The 14,173-nt window shown below is 38.3% G+C and overlaps 1 protein-coding gene across 2 annotated transcripts in view; it reads right to left on the bottom strand.

Annotated features, from left to right (window-relative positions):
• LOC106079758 (uncharacterized) overlaps positions 1–14,173 on the bottom strand; it is a 54,175-nt gene that overhangs the window by 1,353 nt on the left and 38,649 nt on the right. For both annotated transcript variants that reach the window (XM_056017838.1, XM_056017839.1), the window contains exons 22-28: positions 11,310–11,354; positions 7,129–7,260; positions 5,733–5,759; positions 4,050–4,125; positions 3,284–3,384; positions 1,674–1,808; positions 1,313–1,411 (exon numbers count right to left, since the gene is read on the bottom strand). In XM_056017838.1, the coding sequence (XP_055873813.1) occupies positions 1,313–1,411; positions 1,674–1,808; positions 3,284–3,384; positions 4,050–4,125; positions 5,733–5,759; positions 7,129–7,260; positions 11,310–11,354 (615 nt within the window). The remainder of the gene's footprint in view (positions 1–1,312; positions 1,412–1,673; positions 1,809–3,283; positions 3,385–4,049; positions 4,126–5,732; positions 5,760–7,128; positions 7,261–11,309; positions 11,355–14,173) is intronic.

Genomic DNA, 14,173 nt, shown 5'->3' with positions numbered 1-14,173 from the left:
AAGTGAAAATCCGACGTCATAATATTTTAGACCATTAAAAGTTCTGATGCAACAAATACTTTTTTCTTTTCTGAAAGCGAAAAACATAATTTTTGAAATCATTTCATGAAGAAAATAGTATGTATAATGTGTAACCTTTGGACAATTTAGATCAACAGCTGGTTCGTCCGAGACCATTCGTAATAGAATTCCTCAACATTGAACTGCGACATCGCAACCTGTGGGCAGTGGAGACCAATAGCTCGTTACCACGCCGTACAGACCTATGACGTGGCAACAAGCTATTGGTTGAGGCCGCCCACAGGTTGCGACGTTGCAGGTCCTTGTTCAGTCCTATTATCAGGATTGGTCTTGGGTCGTCGGACCCAGTGGCGTAGCAAGGCTTGGGTTCAAGAATATCTCGGTGTGTCCCCCCCCCCCTTCCCCACAATACGACAAATTGAGCGTTTGACAAAATTGAGTAATCTGAATCTGAAATTAGTCAGCTATGACTCTCTACAAATCTCTACAAATAAATGTTTGTACAAATTCTTAACAGAATCAAAGCGACCTTTTTTTAAAATTGGTTTTCACAAAAGTACACAATTTTTTTTCACTTTAGTGTCATCATGCGGGCCCCAACTGGTCATGAGTCATTGGCCCAAGCGCAATGAACCCCTTAACGCCTTGGTGGTTACGCCACAGACTGTGGGCACTTAATGGTCTTGGGCCCCGGTTCACTGAATCCCTTCGCGCAATTGATGCTACACCATTGGTCGGACCTGTGACTTGCAACGAGGTCTACACGTCTATTTGCAGATATTATATGTTAGTGCTAAATATTTCTTTGGGGCACTAAGTTTATAGCTTGCTTTTTCCTACCAAAAAACTGCTGCCCTGGTTAAGAGAGTTTTATTTTTCAAAGATCTATTTAGTAAATTTTGAGTGATGGAAGTTTGAACTATAAAAATGTGAGACATAAAAAAATTAACTCAGCGTTAGCATGGATATCATGGCTATTACAGAACTCATATTAAGACAGTGGCGTAACTAGAAATTTGCCATCATTTTGGGGCCCGGGAAGGGGGGAGGACTTGACCTCTTTGGGAGGACCTGCATTTGGCGTAATCTTTAATGTAAAAAAAAAACTACTCATTTGGGACCCCCCCCCCTTTTTTTTAAAAAAGTTTTGGCCTGGAGGAATTTTCATATTCTCCCCCGCCCTCCCCCCCCCCCAGCTACGCCTCTGTATTGAGTTTTAACTATCGAAGCTGAAAAAGAAATAAAATTGTTACGGAGAAATGATTACCAAGATTTAATTTTAGTTTCTTACCAGGGCAAGTGCCAAGCCTTCTCTCAATACAGTCTTTCCCACGACAGATGGTGCTGCAGTCTCCCGAGCAACCACGACCGAAAGTAAAGGGACCGCACTCTGTTGGGAAATAAAATGGAGATAATAAAATACAATCTTGCAAAAGTGGAATAAATTGCTAAATAAAATTGCAAATAAAATTTATTAATAGGTATTTAGAGGAATGACAAGGAAAAAAAAGGAAATGGAGCTCTTACAAGGCAAAATCAATTCTGGAAAATATGATACATTGATAGCATGCTGTATTATCATGACAAACAGAATGATACCACCTTTACCTTGATCACATGCTGTATTATCATGACAATGACACGACCTTTACCTTGATCGCATGCTGTGCTGGGGTAACGATATCCTGGGTTACACACCGCGCAGCTGCCTGTGTCTTTGTCACACGCAGTTTCACAGTTGATGCAAGACTTGGAGCAATTGAAGCCCCACCGACCTTTAGAGCAGTCTGAAGAATGTGTGGGAAACTATAAGACCGGAGTCAGTCCTTCAGTTTTAAAATTTCAATATTCATGAATTAGAAGTGTGTGTGCCTGTGTGACCTGTGTGTGTGTTTTTGGGAGGTTGTAGTGTTTAAATTCATAGATTCATTTATAAGATGGTGTCAAGTATTCAATTCTAAATGTAGTCTTATAAAATGAAGTCATGCAAATTATCTTATAAAATATAGACGTTTCTTCAAAAAAAGAAGATAAGTAGGTCCTAACCATTTCATGTGTCAATATAGTCATGCATTTTAATCAGATGCGGTGGCTAAGTAGTAAAGAGCTTGGCTTCCGAACCGGAAGTCTCTGGTTTGAATAATGGTGCAGACAGGGATTTTTAATTTCGGGATCTTTGGGCGTCTATACAGCTCTAAGGGGTACCTGACATTTGTTGAGGACAAGTAACGGCGGGCGATTGGTCGTTGTGCTGGCCACATAACAGCCTCGTTAACAGTGGGCCACAGAAACAGATGACCTTTATATCATCTGCCCTATAGATCAAAAGGTCTGACAGAGTTAGTTAGTGACTTAAACTCTGCTTAGTCATTGGTTTTCCTGGCTGATTCAGTCAACCCGTTCCATTCTAAAGGCACTAAGGATGAAGTAGAATTTGTAACAATTTGTCCTAGCATATGGAACAAGAAATGTGTCTTCATTCATTTATAAACTCTATTTGTTTACTCATGCTGAAGCTGTAGTCGTCAGGAACATTTTTATTTCAAGTAATTTCTCGGCTGGCAAAATAAATATATAAATAAATTTATAAAGCAATATTCCCCTTTAACTCTTTCTCTCCGTAGTTATTTACCAGATTATGGTGGAATCAACGCTGGTATCGTCAGTTAGGAGAGAAAGAGTTAATACTTTTTGGTCCGTTAGGTAGAAAATATAACTAATCTGTTTCTAGCTCTTCCCAACTAATACTCAGATAGCAATTCGATCTGGGTAGACTCGGAGATCGCCTACAGATTTGAATCACGAGATTTGTACTTTGACCCCACAGAAACCAAGCTTTTAAGCTATTGGCTTCCACAACTAGAGGGTCTAGATTTTTTAGTATTCGAAGACATGGCAACGACCAAGACACTTAGGACTATGACATATCGTCTCTTTTTGAAGTAGCGTCTGATATTTATAAGATAAAAGCCACATTTCTTTTTCAATATGCTAGGACAAATTCGTGCTCCATCTTCCCTAGAGCTATTACAGCATGGATGGGTTGCCCCTTACATAATAATAGATGAAGACAAGTGAATCATCCAGGAAAAAGGATGAGTTAGCAGAGCTTAAGTCATTGTATTGCTAGATTAACAAGTGAGTTCCATAGTTGTATCTATTAGGTTAAACAAAGACCCTTTTCTAGTAACATGACACACTTCTATGGAACTTCTCGTTCGGCATAAGACTTTTGTTAAACAGGGTCACGTCTGCTGCTTACTTGTGGCGCACTGTTCATTGCAAGATGTCTTGTCCCCGAGCTGGTAGGCGAATCCTGGGCAATTAAAATCACGCGGACCTTGCGGTGGATCCAGGCAAGGTCTGTGGAGTAATTAGTTATCTTACGTAAACATTTTGAAGCTATCTTGAATCAAATGAAATTTATTAATAAGATTCTTAAAAACAAATAAAATATAAAGATCCTTTAAAAAAAACAAAACATGTTTATCTAAAAGGGAGGTAGTCCGTCCTCAAAACTATATTTACTAATAATGTACAAGCTATTTCCATTATTCGATATCAAACAAAATAAATTAATTACCAATAATTTGTTGACTAATTGAGTATTTTTGTTTAATGATTTTATTAGGTACAATAAATATTGTTCCAAGAATCAGCTTAATCGGAGAATGCGTTAGGGAGAAATAGCGTTAATAATTCTTTAAGGGGACCAAACTAACAAATTTAGCCATATTTAGGAATACTGGAGTATTAGTTTCCCTTGTTGCTATTCAACAAAACAGTGGGGCGTGGGTGGCGGAAAGAGTCAAAAAATGGATCCACGGCCACAGCGGACGTGGTCATTTTCACCGATTCAATCTCAGCCCTCGAAGCCCTTGAAGGGCAGCATGCAGGTGTCGGGACGGTAGAAGCGTTCCTCTGGTGGAGAGCCTTCTTCAATTCAATGTAAATAGTTTTATTCAATGGGTCCCAGCCCCATTGTGGTCTGGTCAGTCATCAGAGATCTAAATGTTTTAAAAACTCACCTTGTACGGACTATATTTCTTACAGAGCAGTTCGGTAAGCAACTCCAAGCAGACCAGGCACCCCAGTAGCCATAAACTAATAAAAAATGGAAATTTCTGTTATAATAAAAAAAAATAATTATCTTCAAGAAAACGGGATGTCAAAATGATTGTTACTAGTCTATGGTCTTGCTAACAGGTAGAACATAAGCTCTCAGTGTCGCACCGAGACCAACCGTTATAGAAATGCCTGAACATTGACCTGTCACGCCAAAACATGTGGGCGGTTTAGACCAATAGCTCGTTGCCAAGTCACAGGTCTTTTGGTCTAAACTGCCAACAGGCTGTGACGTTGCGGGTCAGTGTTGTCGCCTTCTATAGCGAACGGTATTGGTTAGACACTGTTTCTTGCCATGGAATCCTTTGGAGTCAGCGCGAGTGGTATGAATTTGGTTTTCTCTCTTGCTTTGCGTAGGTAGTCCATAACTCACTGCCTGCTCAAAACACATGTTTTGTAGGCCTCTATTTGGTCACTTTCGGTTTTAACAAAACTCTTGGTCTGAGTCTAGTGAACGTCGATGCATGTGTATGCATCTGTTTAAGGCAGCGGTTCTCAACCTTTTAGGCTCGGCGACCCCTTTTTACAATCCCCACTCTGCCGCGACCCCCCCCCCCCCCGCACATACATTCAGCAACAGAAGAATAGACGATAACAATCCATTTTTTCCATGGTCTTAGGACACCCCTGGCGAATCGTCAATCGACCCCCAAGGGGATCGCGACCCACAGGTTGAGAACCCCTGGTTTAAGGGCTAGCTAACAGGCCAGCTTTCTTTTCTCTTCCCCGACTAAGGCCGCTTCGTCTCGTTTGCTCCTGGCGAGGTTCATACCAGCCCGCACAGTCTCCATGCGGTCCAATCGTGTTTTTCAACTTCTCTTCTTAAGACAGTTCATCTTGAAGTGTGGAACCAAGGAAGCAGAATTTATTTACAGCATCTAACTTGTTTTTTATCACTGAGGATGCAGGGTGGTGTTTTAGCAGGTGGCCCCATAACGTTTCTTTTCCTCAAGCTAATGGTTAAGCATTACTCTTTACAGGCCTGAGAGAAGTGGTACATTAGTAACTAAAGCTCGTCTTGTGTGTGTGTGCTTGTGTGTGTGCGTGTGTGTGTGTGTGTGTGTGCCACTAACGCTGCATCATCCACGTAAAGCAGGAGCATTTTTGTAGTCGCGTTAAAAAGTTGCCGCAAAACTGTATCTGGAGATAAGACCCTAGACGATTAGTCTCGCTTCTGCCAGAAGCTGATTGCTTTATGCCTCTTGGTCGTCCTTGTCACTTTTCCTTACCAGATAACTGTTCCGCCGGACCCCCCCCCAAAAAAAAAAACGGAGCCAAATTTGGAGCCAGGAGTTTGACTGGATGTCAGAGGCTATTTGAGACGCATGTCATTCAAAACATTTTTCGGTAATGATTCGCTACCTTTTTCCGAAACAATAGACTGAAGGAATCTTAACTCTTTCTCTCTCAACTGACGATACCAGAGTTGATTCCACCAGATTGTGGTAAATAATTACGGAGAGAAAGAGTTAATCAAACTCTAAACTTGAATATAAGCCTAAATATAACATCTATTATATAAATGTAAATGTAACCTTCCTTTTACTTATAGCTCTAACTATAACCTTAAATGTATAATGACTTACGTAGTTTGGCCTCTGTCACAATTTTTACTGAAAAAGAAAAAAGCGTAACAAAGCCAATTATCTCATTGAAATAGCAGATTTACTGGCCAGAGATGGAAATATAAACAGACATGAAAAATCCCTCCCAACCCGGGAAAAATTGAAAACAAAAAATTAGAATAAATGAAAATTAGACTAGAGCTCATCCAAATATAGGCCCCATGGTCTGAAAGGGGAACTTACTTACTTTTTTTTATATCCCAATTACAAAAAAAACAAAAAACGCCTACTTAAAGATATCCTCAGACCTATATCATCAGACCCATATCCTCAGACCCAGGCACAACAGAATGAGACAACATATGTTCCGGAAGCTAAATGTCTGTACTAGTGATGCCTTTGTGGAGCATCACCAGAGAATGCTGACCATATCCTTCAGAGCCTCATTCTTTATAAAGAGGCCCGAACATGACTCTGGCCCCGAAACCCTCCTATATAAGAAAAACTATACGGAGTACTGCCTGATCTGGAAACCACTTCTCAATGATAGAATTACTGAACTGAACCCTCCGACATGAAACATGAGAACGCAGGAGAAAACGATTGACTCCATTAAGAAATAATTATTAATTAACTTGACATTCAATCACTCTTGAAAACATTGCAAAGACCGCTTCACAAATCAAGAGATTAGAGACAAGGTTGCTGCAGCGATTGGACCCCATGATGACCTGCGAACTATCGTAAAAAAAACGCAAGCTTAAAATCTACGGCCATATTAAAAGATCTTCGGGGCTCGCAACGACCTTCCTCCAGGGAACAGTACCAGGAAATAGAAGAAAAGGCAGACAGAGAAAGCGATGGGAAGACAACATAAGGAATGGACCGGCCTGCCATTGAAAGAGGTTCTAACTAAGGCAAAACAGAGAGGAAAGGCGAAAGACGGTCGACGAGTCTTGCATTGTGCCCCAACTGTCCAATAGACTAAGGGATAGGTAAAGGTAAAATAGACATTGCAAATATTTGTAAAAGCATAACTATTTAACATAATACAAGTAGTTTATTATCATGAATGTAGCAATATTAATAATAAAATGACACAATTACCTGGTACTCTAGTGACATTCTGTTTGGGCAAAGTAATTTCAGTGGAATATAAAGAGACATACAAGTGTTTAAACGTTGATATTTTACTTAAACAAAAGATGTTAAAAAAGATATGAGATTCTAAGTTTATTCTATACATCAATATGATAAAGATCTAGGTTTGGACTTAAGCCTTCAAGTTTCATGCTTTGCAGGATTCCAAACTTTGAAAAGAAAAAAAAAACAATTACAGAAAAAAAAAAAGGGGAGACAATTCAGCAGAAGGCGCGGTGGCTGAGTGATAAAGTGCTTGGCTTCCTAAACGACTTGCCTGTTGCTCGAGGTGCTAGAGTTCTGCTTGTAGATGGTGACGTTGTCATGTTGCTTGTTTTTTCCGGAGATTGTTTAGGGGTCAGAGGTGAGATCACTGAGCTAGTCTGTGTTGTAGTAGTAGTTCTAGTAGCTAACATAAAAAAAAAAATTAAACCATTGATCGATGACACGAACTCTTTGATTCTGAACATTAAAGCTGAGTGCATTATTTCACGTGACCACGCAAACTCAGTTGTCTGCAGTGCAGAGTGCAGACAGCAGAGGGCGTACTGAGCAAAACATGCACCAGGGGAAAGATACTACCCCCCCCCCACCCTTTTTTTCATAAACATCACATAGAAATTTTCTCTGCGTGTGGCGCCCCCTGAGGGATGACACCCCCCCCCCCTTCACTATGCTTTTGCCGCAGTGGGTCTATTTAAATGTTCTATTGGTCGTCTGAGCCTGACTTAGGCAAGAGCTCTTCTCTAGGTCTCGAATGTGTGTCACTTGATAAGCTCTTCAACTGCCACTTTCAGAGGCAGGGGCGTAACTAGGGATTTGGGGGCCCGGGGGGATTGACCTCTTTGGGGGCCCCTTGCATTTTGACATTCGACATATGACATGAGATAATGTAAGCAAATATATATAAGCCCAAAATCAAATTGGTTCAGTATATCAGTAAACTTAAAAAAATAATAATCATGAAGACTCTTTTAATGAATTTTGCCGTTGTTTATTAGTTAAATAATGCACAAGTGACAACTCTCAATTGATATCGCTTCACGTCGTGCATTCTGTGCAGCAAAGAAATCTATAACAACAACTACATCGATACTTTCTAGTATTTGTGACTTCACTGACAATAAAGCCATGATAAGCCTTTCTTGCGTCATTGTGCTCCTGAGATAGTTTTTGATGAACTTGAGCTTTGAGAATGATCTCTCACATGACGTAATGGAAGTGGCCTGAGTTAGCGGTATTCTGAGGAGGTTGCAAAGTTTGAGCACACGTAATTACCATATGAAGCGTTTTTCCTAAATATGTCTATTGGTGATTGTATTACTGGTTTGTTGATGAAAAGTGCTCGTGCATCAATGACATCATTGAAAAAGCGATTTTCCATTTATTTCATCATACAAACAGGAAAAGTAGGACAGTTTGTCATAAGCGTGTCTTCATCTAACAGGTGTCTTGGTTCAAGAAGAAACCCAAGGGTATCCATTTTCTTTCCAGATAGGCAAAAAAGATTCTGTGCTAATATTATATGGTATTACGTCATTGTTGGTTGTTTATGTTTTGTGCGAAAGCAAAAGGATTCAGAGAATACAAAAGTGGGAAAGATCCATATCTCGCTATGCTCGAGTGTAGAAATACTCCGATAAGTGGACTGCCGTATTCACCATCACAACTGCTGACGAGTAGAAGACTCAGGGAATCATTCCAACTGATCCCAAGCTATTGAAACCATCGGTAGCTGAAAATGCAGAGACATTACTCAACGAACGACAGATGAAAAGCAAAGTGAAATACGATGCAAAAGCTACACTACCATGGCAGAAAGCAGTTGTCATAAAAAAACATTCAGCACCCAGATCTTACATCATAAAGACAAACGATGGAAAAACATACTGAAGAAATCAACGCTTTTTGAATAAGAGTTTCGATGAAGACATCTCTTTGTACTATGATACCGATGAAGACAATGAACTGCAAACTGTTGGAACAAACGAAACAGACAGTTATAGACCAATGTCTAGAGAACTTGTGCCAGTCAAGACAACCAGAAGTGGACGAATTTTAAAGTTCCTAGTAGACAGGGCCGGCCTTAGGCCTCTGCAGCCTATGCAGTCGCAGTGGGCCCCGCGCTTTCTAATTCTAAGTATTAAATGAAACCATTATAACGTATATAAAATAACAGGGTTTTCGCGACCTCCTGATTTTCCAGGGCCTCCAGGAAATCTCATGAAAAGGCAAAATATGCGATAAAGTCCTTAACTTTTTTTGAATTTATTCAGATCTCCTGAAGAATAGACCAAATTGACATTTTGGGGTGCCAATAAATAAAAAGTGGCATTGCGAGCTTTCATTTGATAAAAATTTATTGTAAAGACGAAAGTAGGCCTATTTTTAAATTAAAAAAAAAATAATTTTGACATTATGCTTATCCCTACCCAGACTAGGCCCCGCGCGATCCGTTTCGCATAGGGCCCCGCAAATGCTAGGGCCGGCCCTGCTAGTAGATATCACTCTTAAGAACTTTAAAAGGAAGGGTGTGATAATAACTTCAAAAGGAAGGATGTGCTAATATTATATGATATTACGTCATTGTTTGTTGTTTATGTTTTGTGCGAAAGCAAAAGGATTAGATGGAAATAAAAAGGGAGTTTCCATTGAATGGAGGAAAGATAAATAGAGGGGTAATAACTCGAGTGTGAAGTTTAATTCTGAAATTATAGACGCCAAACCCGAATAATGGACTATTTTAGCATTATTAAGAATAACTTTTAGATCTGTTATACTCGATTCTGTAAATTTTGGTTCAAGGTTAAGTAGTGTAGCCACACAATACTCGCCATTTAGATCTATTATTAGTAAAGGTAACAAGATAACTGGAATTCGCTGTATATCATGCAGTTTTATTCGTGGCAACAAAGTTTAAAATGTATAACTAACTTTTAAAAAACTTTGATCTCTGTGGGAAAAAATATTTTTAAAATGTCAACAAAGTCAACGTACTGATAGACCTAGATCTAGGTCAATCTAGGTTTAGTCTTTGTGATAAATTTAATCTATAAATGTTGAAAAAAAAAAGACACCTGTTGACACTATTTGTCAATCAAATATATTAATTTATGTATTTACAAATTTATTTCGGACACCCATTTGGGGGCCCCCCCTAGGTGGGGGCCCGGGGGGATTTTAAAATTCTCCCCCCCACCCCCATTAGTTACGCCACTGTTCAGAGGCCATGGGCCGCCAGCTTCTTCTCTCTCAGCACAAAGGGCGCCTGATTTAATTCAGATGGAGGGAACAGTGTAATACTCCGATCTCCTCAAAGCTCCCCAACAAGGATTATTTTTGACTATCTCCCATATGGGGGGGGGAAGTTGTCAGCTCCAGTGCAGCTGTGTAATGGTAAGCGGTGCTTCAACAACTTTTAACGCTTTTCTCTAGTATTAGAGCAGCGGTTCTCAACCTTTTATGCTCGCCGACCCCAATTCCCCCACTCTGCCGCGACCCCCCCCCTCTCCCCCACACACACATACAGCAATAGAAGAGTAGACAATAACAATCCACATTTTCGATGGTCTTAAGCGACCCCTGGCAAATCGTCAATCGACCCGCAAGGGGGTCACGACCCACAGGTTGAGAACCCCAGCATTAGAGAGTATTGTGTAAGGTGGGTCTCGCCAAAGTATGCCCATTACCATGCGATGACACCTTTGAAGGAAAACTTTGAGATGTTTCTTTGCCTTATATAAAGCATCTAGGTATCAGAACCATTCAATTGTTTGCTGAGAATAGTCGCATTATAGACATTGTAGATAGATAGATATATAGATATATAGATCTATAAATAGATAGATAGATAGATAGATAGATAAATAGATAGATAGATTGATAGATAGATAGATAGATAGATAGATAGATAGATAGATAGATAGATTGATTGATGGACAGATTGATAGATAGATAAATAGATAGATAGATAGATAGATAGATTGATTGATTGATAGACAGATTGATATATAAATAAATAGATAGATAGATTGATTGATTGATAGATAAATAGATAGATAGATAGATAGATAGATAGAAAGATAGATAGATAGATAGATAAATAGATAGATAGATAGATAGATAGATAGATAGATAGATAGATAGATAGATAGATAGATAGATAGATAGATAGATAGATAGATAGATAGATGTAAAAGCACAGGCAATTGGACGACCCGAAGGCAGTGTAGTCTGACCAAGATTATTGCTTTATAAAATGTCAGTTGTTTGTTAATTCCGTGAGATAGTATGATGCCTGACATGAAAATACATTTATTGTCAATCTGCTGACAACTATTTCTGGTTTCTCCTTATATCAAAAACCTATCAGAAATGTTGCTCGTTAAAATACTATATACCTTTAAACTTGGAGAAATGTTTCATTTTAAGTAATTACAAACAAGAAGCGATACTGACCAATGGTTGTAGTCATGGGTATTGCCAACCTGTTGGCCTCAGCAGCTAAATATGAATATAATAAAAAATAAAGATCTATTACACATTAGTCATTAATTAATTAATAAATTAAAGAGTAACATGAATTATATAAAAAGTGACAGTAACGACATCAATTAATTAATTAAAGATTCATAGTAACGTCATTAGTTAATTAATTAAAGAGTTGCAGTAAGGTCATAAGTTAAATAATTAAAGAGTTACAGTAAGGTCATTAATTAATTAATCAAAAAGTTACAGCACTGTTTTCTATTAATACATTATAGAGTTACATTAAGGTCATGAATTAATTAAAAAGTTAAAGTTAATTAATTAATTAATTAATTAAATAGTTACAGTAAGGTCATTTATTAATTAATTAGAGAGTTACAGTAAGGTCATTTATTAATTAATTAGAGAGTTACAGTAAGGTCATTTATTAGTCAATTAGAGAGTTACAGTAAGGTCATTTATTAATCAATTAGAGAGTTACAGTAAGGTCATTTATTAATTAATTAGAGAGTTACAGTAAGGTCATTTATTAATCAATTAGGGAGTTACAGTAAGGTCATTTATTAATCAATTAGAGAGTTACAGTAAGGTCATTTATTAATTAATTAGAGAGTTACAGTAAGGTCATTTATTAATTAATTAGAGAGTTACAGTAAGGTCATTTATTAATCAATTAAAAAGTTACAGTAAGGTCATTTATTAATTACTTAGAGAGTTACAGTAAGGTCATTTATTAGTCAATTAGAGAGTTACAGTAAGGTCATTTATTAATCAATTAGAGAGTTACAGTAAGGTCATTTATTAATTAATTAGAGAGTTACAGTAAGGTCATTTATTAATCAATTAGGGAGTTACAGTAAGGTCATTTATTAATCAATTAGAGAGTTACAGTAAGGTCATTTATTAATTAATTAGAGAGTTACAGTAAGGTCATTTATTAATTAATTAGAGAGTTACAGTAAGGTCATTTATTAATCAATTAAAAAGTTACAGTAAGGTCATTTATTAATTAATTAGAGAGTTACAGTAAGGTCATGAACTAGATCATGACAGATTGACAGTTGGCTTTGGTTAACATTCTACTTTATTATTCTTTGATGTTCAATTATGTATCTTCCCCTGCTCATTAGACTGTAAGATCGTTGGGGCGCCACACATGATCCGTCGACCGTCTTCTTTACGTCTCTCTAATCTATAGACAGACTTAGAGCATGCACTATAGACGGGAGCGTCCATCTTTAATTTCGTCCTTGCAAATATCTTTGCGGAGAACTGAGAATCTCATTATATAGCCGTGTTGTCTTAATTTGCGGGATTTTTTTTTTAAACAGTGGTCAGAAGATTGACAATGGAGCCCGATTGCTATTGTAATTCTATTTCGGATGTCTGCTACTTCTAGAGTTCATATCCTCTGGGAGTGGTGGCTAAGTGGTAAAGCGCTTGGCTTCCGAACCGAGGGATCGCGGGTTCAAATCTCATTTAGGACTGGGATTTAGAACTTCGTGTTTTGGGGCTCCGTTGAGTCTAGGTACCCATCACTTTTGGTGAAAAGTAAAGGTGGTTGATCTTTCTGCTGACCACTAGACACAGGGCCGGTCCTACAGGTTGCGGGGCCCTACGCGAAACAGATTGCGCGGGGCCTAATTTGGGCTGTGATAAGGATAATAAGTGAAAATTAAGATTTTGTATTAGAAAATAAATTCGTCATTGCATTTTATTCATACGTTACTAAGTACAAAATCACTGTCACATTAATTTTACGAGCCATCTACAATAGATGATAGTTTTGCAACAAAAAAGCCGATAAACATTCAGATCTGCCTTTTAGATCTACTATCGACTCGCAAAATATCGCTTTTGTTTTTTTTTAAGAGGTCGAGATAAATTTATATTTAGATCTATATTTATATGCCAGTGACTTGACTATTGAAGTAAATTAAGTATTTGAAGTTCTTATTTTAGTTAAAATTCGGCTTATTATTACATTTTTATTAAATGAAAGCTGACAATGCCTTTTTGGTTTAATCGCGAGTAGGATTGCCGTTTTCCATATTAAATGACACATGGAAATGGCAATTTTGTCTGTTTTTAAGATTTGCATCAGTTTTCAGAAGATTGTAATAATCTCAGGATATTTTCGTGACTTTTTCTTATATTTTATAATTTCATGAGAATTCCAGAAACCCCTTAATAATACGTTAAAATGGTTTAATTTAATCATTTACACCTAGAATTCGCATCGCGCGGGGCCTATGAAAGTACGGGGCCCACTGCGACCGCATAGGTTGCAGTGGCCTAAGACCGGCCCTGACTAGGCACCTTCGTTAACCATCTGATATAGAACAGATGACCTTTATATTATCTGTCCTATAGATCGAAGAGTCTTATCTTATAAAATACAGACGTTACTTCAAAATAGAACACGATTGCGTCCTAAACGTGTTCCTAGGTCAATCTAGTCCTACATGCTTATCAATAACTTAAATTCTGAAACGGGGACTTTCAGGGGATTTCTAGGAGCTCTTGAAAAATCAGGAGGTCTCGGCAACCCCGTTATAAGTTATACTAGATCCCATTGATTTACACCTAAAATTAGCGCTGGGCCTATGAAAGTGCGGGGCCCCCTGCGACCGCATAGGTTGCAGTGGTCTAAAGCCGGCCCTGCTAGTGAGGGCGAAATGGCGCCCGATTAAAACTTTATGACGCTTTCTTTTAACACCGTTCGTCAAAAAAATGTTTCGCATTTTTGGTCTTCAGATTTTTGTGTTCAGACTGTGCGCATCTGTCGCTTGATGACTACCGCTTCTATACCATCTAGAACAGCTCTCAGCATA

Source organism: Biomphalaria glabrata, chromosome 18 (genome assembly GCF_947242115.1).
Source record: "Biomphalaria glabrata chromosome 18, xgBioGlab47.1, whole genome shotgun sequence".
In the NCBI taxonomy this organism is placed as follows: domain Eukaryota; kingdom Metazoa; phylum Mollusca; class Gastropoda; family Planorbidae; genus Biomphalaria; species Biomphalaria glabrata.
Note: the sequence above shows the minus strand (reverse complement) of the source record. Positions and strands in the feature narration are given on the sequence as shown.